Source organism: Myxocyprinus asiaticus, chromosome 43, assembly GCF_019703515.2.
Source record: "Myxocyprinus asiaticus isolate MX2 ecotype Aquarium Trade chromosome 43, UBuf_Myxa_2, whole genome shotgun sequence".
Lineage (NCBI taxonomy): Eukaryota > Metazoa > Chordata > Actinopteri > Cypriniformes > Catostomidae > Myxocyprinus > Myxocyprinus asiaticus.
This window is the reverse complement of record NC_059386.1, coordinates 11,591,911-11,602,689: the sequence shown is the minus strand read 5'-3', so window position 1 is coordinate 11,602,689 and position 10,779 is coordinate 11,591,911. Positions and strand designations below refer to the sequence as shown.

Genomic DNA, 10,779 nt, shown 5'->3' with positions numbered 1-10,779 from the left:
CCTTTTCTTTTTGTTTTTCTGTTTCAAAAGTGACTTTTTCTTTGCAATTCTTCCCATTAGGCCTGCACCCCTGAGTCTTCTCTTTACTGTTGTACATGAAACTGGTGTTGAGCGGGTAGAATTCAATGAAGCTGTCAGCTGAGGACATGTGAGGCGTCTATTTCTCAAACTAGAGACTCTGATGTACTTATCCTCTTGTTTAGTTGTACATCTGGCCTTCCACATCTCTTTCTGTCCTTGTTAGAGCCAGTTGTCCTTTGTCTTTGAAGACTGAAATGTACACCTTTGTATGAAATCTTCAGTTTTTTGATAAAACTTTACAGATTTAAAAATCGCAATACACATCATCACTCGCTGAGTCACATAGAGATGAAAAAGCGCCGAGTGTTTCTGACCTCTCAAAATAATAATGAAATACTGCCATCTATAGGCGAAGACTGGACAAAACATTTTCATTTCACTGATGGCCAACAATACTGCTTTTACTGGAGTTGAAATAAATGCTTCAATTTTGCTTCACTTTATTCTGCTTTGTCCTTGAAATAAAGAAAATCATTTACAATAAATCATAACTAATATGTCTCAAAACAAATTATTTCAAGAAATAGACATACAATATTTGACTGTTGGGGGTAAAAAGGGTCATACAAAGCATCATGTCCCTCAATAAATAATACTTTTAAAGCTATTCTATACAGTTTCTGGAGTGCTTTGCTCCCGGAAGTCTTTGATATCTGACAGGCCTGAACGTCAATAAACCTCTGTTAAAACTGAAGCCTTGAGACTTCTGAAGATTGTAAATTGTGCACCAATTGTGTTTGGAAGGGTAATCGAAATAAACCCTCCTAATACTGTTAATCTCCAGTAGTACTATTTGCAAATTCATTAGGCTCTTATACAAAATATAAAACATTATAGTTCTTGGTCTCTTTAAAAATAAAAATCTAATTAAAAATATATTTCCAATGCTTGTCTGACCAGTTATAAATAAATGTTGTGTTATGGATAAGACCATGCGGTCACAAGTCATTTTAATACACGGCACCAGTAGATGGCGCCACATCTTCAATAAATCAAAAGAAGGGTAACTTTCAAAACAAAACTAAAAATAGCAATTATCACTGCAATTCTTTGAACCAGTCGTCATAATAACTGTTAGCACAGTTGTCACTTTTAAATACATACATTAAGGCCCTTATAGTCTTTCTCTTACTGACTGAGAAACTAACAATTCAGCTGTACAAACTACTTTACGTCAAAAAGCAATAAGGCATTTTCTGTCTACTATTCTGTTTTCCAACATGGGGCACAGTCAAGCCCATTTTAACCAATTTTACTCTTTGAGAAAGCTTATCTAAGAGACAAAAGTCATGTAATCTCATAAAATAACCAATACTTTGCCAAAATGGCATTAACTGAGAATATACATCTCGCTTTTGCATGATAGTGTACTAACACTCTAGTAACACTGAATTGCTAGCTTGAGGTAACACTAATGTCCAAAGTACTAGGTCTGGACCCATAACTTGCCATAAATGTACACAGTTTAGGGATAATTAGAAGATTTTTAAACTACTTTAATTTGTATCAGATAAATAAAGGAATTTTATATCATAGTTTGTGATACATAGCACAAAGTTACAATTGTTGACACAAAATGTGTTCCAACACTCCTCAGTCTCCCGTACCATTAATAGTTGGCGTCGTACAGTACCTCCAGTAGCACAGAATGCTTTCCAAAAGACAGCAATTTATTAGCATAGTAGATACTTCTCACTGAAGTGCACAAGTGTATTACAGACATCATGCGCTGTATCTGGATAATACTGCAGATGAAGGATCATTTTAACAATCAAAAGTGTCCATGAAGACTTTAAGGCCATCTTCTGCACTTGACTATCTCATCTGTCTCTTGCTGCGTTCCTGTGGCGTCACTTGATTATCTCAGTGTTTGGGTTCGCATATTTGCATTTGTGCAGTCTTACTTAAGCCAGCTCTTCACTGAAGGCCACACTTTTTAATTTCTACACTTCCTTTTCTCATCTATGATTTAAAGGGATAGTTCAGTCAGAAATGAAAATTCTGTCATCAGTCACTAACTTTTACGTTGTTCAAAACCCGTATGACTTGCTTAGGCTGACAGACTAACATTCTTCCTAACATTTCTTTTTGTGTATTACAGATCAAAAAATTCATAAGGGTTTGAGTAAATGATGACAGAATTAAAATTTTTGGGTGAACTATCCCTTTAAGAGCATCAAGCTTTTTTGGCTCCGCTTCTTTGTTTCTGTTTTCGGAGGTGTGCTTCAATCTCGTGACGGAAGAGCAGCATGCCCAGCTGCCCGTGTGAGGCCTCGTTCATGGCTTTGGACTGCATGCACATCTTGTACTGGTCTGGGGGAAGTTCATCAGCACAGCGTTTCTCGTGCCAAAGATGGAAGAGGCCACGCGATGGGGCGCGCACTACCAGCAATTTGCTGTGGAGGTATTTCCTGTATAAATGGACGTCCTCGCCGCCCCAGCCTTTAATGTCCACATCGAAACCACCTGTAAGAACAGAAGTAGTCAAGGAAGTCAATAGTAGCACAATTGGCATGAAAAAAAAAATGTAAATGATAATGTTGATTTAAGCTAGAACCCTCAAGCAATAGCTTAAGGTGTGGTGCTCATGAATTTAAATATTTAAAGGGGTAGTTCACCCAAAAAGGGAAATTCTCTCATCATTTACTCACCCTCATGCCACGGGTATGAAAAAGCACATAAAGGCAGCATAAAAGTAATCCATTAGACTCCAGTGGTTTAATCCATGTCTTCAGAAGTAATCCAGTCAGTTTTGGGTGAGAACAGACCAAAATATAACTCCCTTTTCACTATAAATCTTTTGTTATATTTTGGTCTGTTCTCACCCAAAACTGACTGGAACACTTCAGAAGAAATGGATTAAAACAATGGAGTTTTATGGATTGCTTTTATGCTGCCTTTATGTGCTTTTTATAGTTTTATGTGAACTATTCCTTTAAGCATACTAAAATAATTATTAAAATACTAGCTGGTTTCAACATCATAGTCTCAAGCTGCAGCATAAAAAAAAAAAAAAAAAAAAATTGAGACCTGTTCAGTATTCAATGTAAAAAATATTTGCAACCTAAAAATGTGCACCGTGTAGTAACATCTAAAATAACTTGTCTGTTTCAAGACAGGAATATTATGTTTTGAGACTGAATTAAACTGATTACATTAGGTTACACCAACAAAAGTAATTTTTAAAAGTCAAATCAGGCAAAAGTAGTTCCTTTTGCTTTAAGTGATTTAAGTGATATCAGACGTTTAGCTAATTTCCACCATTTTGCTAACTTCAACCAATCCCTCTCTCCAAAACTCCAAACTCCTAGTGAGAATGTGTGCCACTGTTAACAAGATTCTGTCATAGCACTTAAAGGGACAGTTCACCCAAAAATTAAAATTCAGTCATTGTTTACTCACCACTGTGTTGTTATAACCCCATATGACTTTCTTTATTTTTCTTAACACAAAGGAAGAAATAGTGAAAAATAGGTGTGCTCAGTGATGTCATACAACGGCAGTTTATAGTGACCACCTCTTCAAGCTTTAAAAGGACACAAAAGTATAATTCAGAAGTCTAATAAATTATTCCATGAGACTCATGATTATTATGAAAGCATACGATAAGATTTGGAGAGAAACAAACCGAAATCTAATGTATTATTTAGTAAAAATGTTCACTGACCGTTATTCTCCTGTGCACATTCAAGAGTCTGCATGCGAGATTTAGAGCTCTTTGCAGGAGAGCAACAGTAGTTACGCAGCACGCGAGAGATGGGACGATCAAGCGAAAATCATTTTATTTAGCTTCAACAGGACCACCAGCGATATTAACAACAGAAAAAGCAACATAGCTGCACACAAACCAGAGAACAGAACTTACAAACATGTCTGAAGAGTTTGTAGTGGAAGAATAGATGCATTTTAATGTCCAGCTTTATTTGTTTGAACCTAAGTCCTCAATCAAAAAGTGTGATGGAGGAGGCTGAAGGTAGCTACCAGTACCGTCGCTCCCTATTTGCATATTACACAGGCTGTGTAGGGCACCAACACCCTAGGTGGGCACCATCTTACCTGAGGGGGTTACCAAAAACTTCACCGGCTGCCTTTATGCGCTCGTTATATGTTATTCAAGGACGCGAAAGCAGTCACAGAACACAGACGATCACCTTGTGCTCGCACCACGCATTGTATTTTGGACTGGTGCCAGTTCATAGCAGACGGGACTCAAGGCACAACGGCAAATATAGAAACCAAGCGAACGACAGAATGTCCCGTTGCTCGTTGCAGCTGCTTAGGATAAAAAACTCTGATTAACATAGAATAGATAACTTTAACTTTAAAAGATAGTCATATGGGGTTATAACAACACAGGGGTAAGTAAACATTGGCTGAATTTGTATTTTTGGCTGAACTAATCCTTTAAGAACATGCAACGGATGTCAAGCTTTACACTGAAATGTGACTTAAACTCCAGGTTGTTTCTCACCTAAACCTAACGTATGCCTTCAGAAGACTTGGAATATGATGCAGGAGTCGCATGAACTACTTTTATGATACTTTTTGGTCCTGTTTAATCTTTAAAGTGAGACACGATCAAATGCCATGGTATAGCAAAGACGCATGGGGATCTACATTAAAACATCTGCTTTTGTGTTCGGCAAAAAAAGAAAGTTATACGGGTTTAGAACGACATAGGTGTGGGTAAATTATGACAGAATTTTCCATTTTGGGTGAAGTATTGCTTGTAACTAAACATTTACATTGTAAACCAGTGTGACCAGTTGCAATGCTAACATATCCGCAGAAAGAAACACGTTGTTTACATACATCTGTTGTTGTTAAAGGGAAACTTGAATTTCCTACAGCGCAAACAGTTCCTGCATTTTTGTGCAGGAATGTGTGTATATGCCCGTGTTTGTGAATTACTGTGAAAGTTTTTGTTTTGTAACTTTGTTACAATGGTGCATTGTACCTATAGAATGATGTAGCTTTTATATTAATTTAATTGTGCATAAGAAATTGAGAAACAGTCTGTATGCACTTAAGTGAGTATTGACTTTCTTAAATGGATCCTTATATGGATTTTCGTAGTCTGTCTGCAGAGATGTCCATGATCGTTTGTTCCATGGAATGCATATTATGTTAAACTCTCTGCTGAAGTATCAAGTACAGCCCTTGTTGTTGTATCAAGCAATGTTAAACTTGTCCAGACATGTAATTGATTAAGTCGTGGGAAACACCTGATTATCACGGTCGGAAACTGTTGTGTTGAGATTGCATTATCATTTGATAGTTGCTGCTATTTTACTTCTGGATACTGCCTCTGCAAAAGTGTTTAAAGTGCTTGAAACATTAAAATTGCTTCAAATTAAGCTGTATTATTAGTTTATGTTACAGATGTCAGAATAAATGCATCCAATTCTGGGTACATGAGCAACACTTTCCTATATTTCTAAAATACCATTTTCTGTAGCAGCCATCTTTAATATCATGCTCACAATTGTGTTGCTTTTGTAAATATCAACACAGCTGTGATTTGGCAGTAGGCCTTCAAACTACAGTGATATATAAACAAGAAGTTAATTTTGAGTAACTTGCGTTTTAGACACAATATAGCCAGTTATTTTGTCTATTTTTTTCTCCGTTAATGAAAATAGCTCCAAATAAAGCCAAAGCAGGGTCAACTATTGCTGTATAATGGGAGGAGACGGATCAATCATTTACATATTATTGGGAGAAATCATAATGCTAAATATGGTGGCTGTAGTACTGCATTACAGTTAAAACATCCAATTTCCTTTGTGATAGAGGCATTGCAACGCAGGAGCTCCCGCTATACAGTTAAAAGAGTCAGTCGCTTGTTTTTTTAACACTAGAACGTGCATACGTACTAAACTAGTAATTTTTAGCATGATTTGAGCTACAATTTATGATACCATTGTTGTCAGATTTAATTCCTGATTTGAAATATACTATTTGAATGTAATACTGACTAACAATTTTGGTGATTTCTGATTTTCCCCATTTATTTAGATAGGAGCTGTACTTGTATGACCAATGTATTACCAATATGACCGCCTGTCTGGAACGCTTTGAACCCAGAAAGCGGAGTGATACAAACAGTGAAGCATCCCAGTGAATTTATACTAAATATCAACACTCTTGGAACGCATTTGACCAGGCATGCATATTAATGTAAATTGTCAACAGCTGCTTTTGAGAACGTTTACCAATATTGATGAAATCCGATCTGTATTGGCAGGTCATTCCAAAGCCAAAGTCCCTCCAGAAGCCAGTGTCTTTCTTAATGATCTGTAAGAACAATGAATCTCAATGAGTTTAAAAAACAAAAACACTCGTTTGTATTTGCTTTACATCTGAAGTTGTCTGTTTTATATCTAATGTCTGTGTTATGATCACACTTCATCAAGATCTTTTAGTCTACACCTATAGAATATCAATGGCAAAAATTTATAATGACAGTGTATTCCATCACAATGCTGCAATTAATCACACTGATGAAGCATTTTAATCACTTTATGAAAATTAGCTGTATTACCAGCTGCTGTTCCACAGGGGGGATGTGATCATGGCTGCCGTAGATTACAGCTGGGTTATACTGGCTGAAGAGAACTGGGTAAAACACTTTCTTTCCTGTGACAGGGATAAGACTAGTTGAGCACACAGCTTGCTATGAAATGATTCAGCCTAAGTAGAGTATTTTGCAATATATTGATAAATTAGATCTGTTATGCAGTTTCAACACTTTATGATAAGAAAATCACCTTCTCTCATACAGTATTTACGCTCTGTTCCAAAACCATGGGAGCTGCCTACGTAGGCAGTATCTTTACTCTTTTTAATTGTTTTTCTATGTAAACATATACTAGATGGATGTATTTAACTGTTACAACACACCTCCCTGTTTTCTCAGTGTCTCTTACCATGGGCACAGCTTTTTTGAGATGCCGATTCAAGTAAAAAAAAACAATTTAAAATTTGCTTCAAGACACCTGCATTTTGTTTAAGACCACATCATGTTTGAACAATTGCTTATAAAGTAACGTCCTGGTTACTTTTGTAACCTCCGTTCCCTGATGGAGGGAATGAGACGTTGTGTCGATGTAGTGACACTAGTAGTCACTCTTGGGAGCCCCAAACACCTCTGCTTTTTTGAAAAAAGGCCAATGAGAATTGGCGAGTGGAATTTGCATGCCACTCCCCCGGACATACAGGTATAAAAGGAGCTGGTATGCAACCACTCATTCAGGTTTTGTGCTGAGGAGCCGAGACCAGGTCTCGGCCATTTCAGTGGGTAGTTCAGCGTTGTGGCAACAGGGACACAACGTCTCGTTCCCTCCATCAGGAAACGGAGGTTACGAAATTAACCAAGACATTCCCTATCTGTCACTCACTTGATGTTGTGTCGATGTAGTGACACTAGGGGTCCCTATACAAAACGCCACAACTAGCTGAATTGTGTTACGTGAACTGGCGGTGTGTGACGGGCAGACTGCTGTGTGCCTCGTAGCCAGTGCACCAGGCCGTCACGTAACCTCCCCCAACACTCTTATGAGTGTCGAACGGTCCATCAGGAACAAGTCAACTGTCCAACTATAGGGACAGGCTAGCCCAGCCGAGGCCTCTTTTCCCTCTCTTTTCTCCCCAAAAAGAGTGGAATTTGTTAACTGACTGGGAGCCATAAGTATCTGTGTCGAGGGGTGTCCCTCCCAAGGGGAAAACACAGCGGAGACCACACCCCGCCCAAAAAGGGGGGGGGGGGTATTTTGAGTGGAATACGTCACATGGTCTTACCGAGTCTTGTCGGAAATATTTCATGTGGAGAGGTCCCATGGTAGGTCCTACCCGAAAGGGGAGGAGTTTCTACAGAGCATGGCGACCGAGGGCAGAGGGGCCTCTGCCCAAGGAAGACGCAGTTTGCCACCAGGGAAACGATTTTGCGGAAGATATCACATGGGGTCGCCTTCGGGGAACCAGCACATGTGGAGCACCTACCTCAGTACAGGGGCTCATTAGCGCACGTACTGGGCCGGTCAGCGAGTTTCTCCGCAAACTCAACTGCCAGAGAGCTAAGGAGGAAAATCATCTAGGGATCACAGTCTGTGAACATGACTGGGAGTCAAGAGCGCACAGCTTCACCTCAGGGGAGGGGAAAGGTGCTATGCACAAGTGGTACACCCGGCCAGTTGTCCCGGAACTTACCTGCTCGTGCCTGCCAATACACGGGACGAGACCGGCTCAACCCGGAGATTGTAGAACATCGCAAAGGTGTTGGGTGTTGCCCAGCCTGCTGCTCTGCAGATGTCTGCCAAAGAGGCGCCACTGGCCAGGGCCCAGGAGGCCACCACACTCCTGGTGGAGTGGGCTCCTAACCCCGCAGGGGGTGGTATGTCCTGAGCCTGTTATGCCATTGTGATGGCGTCAATGACCCAGTGGGCGATCCTCTGTTTGGAGACAGCGCTTCCTTTCCGCTGTCCACCAAAGCAAACAAAGAGCTGCTCGGAACTTCTAAGGCTCTGCGTGTGATCCAAATAGATGCGTAAAGCTCGCATTGGACACAGCCATGCCAAGGCTGGGTTTGCCTCCTCCTGGGGCAGCGCTTGCAGGTTCACCACCTGAACCCTAAATGGGGTCGTGGGAACCTTAGGCACATAGCCCGGTCGGGGTCTCAGGATCACGTGAAAGTAATCTGGACTGAACTCCAGGCATGATTCGCTGACAGAGAACGCCTGCAGGTCCCCTACCCTTTTGATGGAAGTGAGCGCAGTCAGGAGGGCAGTCTTCAAAGAGAGTGCCTTAAGCTCAGCTGACTCCAAGGGCTCAAAGGGAGCTCCCTGTAGACCCCGAAGGACTTCGGAGAGGTCCCACGAGGGGACGAGTCATGGTCTGGAGGGATTCAACCACACAGCACCTCTCAGTAACCTGATGATCAAGTCGTGCTTCCCCAAATACTTACCATCTACTGCATCGTGATGAGCCGAAATAGTGGCTACATACACCTTCAGGGTGGAGGGGGACAGCTGTCCCTCCAGCCTCTCCTGCAGGAAGGAAAGCACTGATCCGACAGCGCATCTCTGGGGGTCTTCTGGATCAATGGCAGAAACCTCCACAGGGCGAGCAGTACTGCCAACAACTCTAGGCAGTTGATGTGCCAACGCAGCCACGGGCCACTCCAGGAGCAGGCGGCTGTATGCCCGTTGCATATGGCGCCCCAGCCCATTTTGGAGTGTCTGTTGTAACCACAACGTGCCTGGAGACCTGCTCTAGGGGAAGTCCTGCCCGTAGAAATGCAAGGTCGGTCCAAGGGCTGAAGAGGCGGCGACAGATCGGCATGATGTTCATGCGATGTGTCCCGCGGCACCATGCCCATCTCTGAACTCGAGTCTGAAGCCAGTGCTGAAGCGGTCTCATATGCATCAACCCGAGCAGTATGGCTGCAGCTGAGGATGCCATATGCCCCAGGAGCCTCTGAAAAAGTTTCAGTGGAACCGCTGTTCTCCGTCTGAACGCCTTCAGACAGTTCAGCACCAACTGTGCGCGCTCATTCGTGAGGCGTGCTGTCATCGAGACTGAGTCCAACTCCAAACCGAGAAAAGAGATGCTCTGAACCAGGGAGAGCTTGCTCTTTTCCCAGTTGACCCGAAGCCCCAGGCGGCTGAGGCGCCAGAGCACGAGGTCCCTGTGTGCGCACAGCAACTCTTGAGAGTGAGCTAGGATTAGCCAGTCATCGAGATAGTTGATAGTTGTCCCTTAGCGGGGCAAGGGCTGCCTCTTCGTGAACACGCGAGGGGACAAGGACAGGCCAAAGAGGAGGACCTTGTACTGGTACGCCTGGCCTTCGAAGGCAAACCGCAGGAAGGGTCTGTGTCAAGGTAAGACCGAGACGTGGAAGTACGCATCCTTCAGGTCTACCGCCGCGAACCAATCTTCATGCCGGACGCTCGCTAGAATGCGTTTTTGCATCAGCATCTTGAACGGGAGACTGTGCAAAGTCCGGTTCAGTACTCGCAGGTCCAGGATTGGTCGCAACCCATCACCTTTCTTCGGTACGATGAAGTAAGGGCTATAGAACCCTTTCTTCATCTCGGCTGGAGGGACAGGCTCTATCGCACCCTTGCGCAGAAGGGTAGTGATCTCTGCACGCAAGGTAGCGGCATCTTGCCCTTCACCGAGGAGAAGCAGACGGCGCTGAACCTGGGCGGACGCCTGGCGAACTGAATCGCTTAGCCGAGTCGAACGGTCTGGGTCAGCCATCGCGACGGGTTGGAAAGCGCGAGCCACGCGCCCAAACTTCGGGCGAGGGGGACTAAGGGAATGATCACGTCGCACGTACCGGTGGGTGGGGCCTCGTGGCGGGGCAGAGCTCGAGGTGCCACGTCGAGGGGATTCGAGCCCCGTGGCCGTGCTGAGTCCAGGGACATCGAAGCACTTACCTGGCTCCTGCCACCCACCATAAGATTGGCAGAGGAGGGGGGAGGAGGAGTCTCGTCCCCGTAGTCCACCGGACCCAATCCCATGTGGGCGTGTTTGTGCCACAGCTGCGTGCACAGGGGCGGGGGGACCGCCGTTGGAGCGCCATACCTGCAAATACCAAACGCCATACCATTCCCGAAGGAGTAAGCCCAGTCGAAGCCTCTGCGTCTGACTGGATGAGCCCGCTCTCCGACGTTGCGCTCGATAACTCGTCTTCTT

General features: G+C 43.2%; 1 protein-coding gene across 1 annotated transcript in view; it reads right to left on the bottom strand.

The window, feature by feature from the left end:
* Nucleotides 1-504: 504 nt before the first annotated feature.
* LOC127433461 (chondroitin sulfate N-acetylgalactosaminyltransferase 1-like) overlaps nucleotides 505-10,779 on the bottom strand; it is a 65,935-nt gene continuing 55,660 nt past the window's right edge. Inside the window, exons 6-8 of the mRNA XM_051685401.1 lie at nucleotides 6,626-6,720; nucleotides 6,297-6,378; nucleotides 505-2,547 (exon numbers count right to left, since the gene is read on the bottom strand). Coding sequence (XP_051541361.1) covers nucleotides 2,258-2,547; nucleotides 6,297-6,378; nucleotides 6,626-6,720 — 467 coding nt within the window. The 3' untranslated portion in view covers nucleotides 505-2,257. The remainder of the gene's footprint in view (nucleotides 2,548-6,296; nucleotides 6,379-6,625; nucleotides 6,721-10,779) is intronic.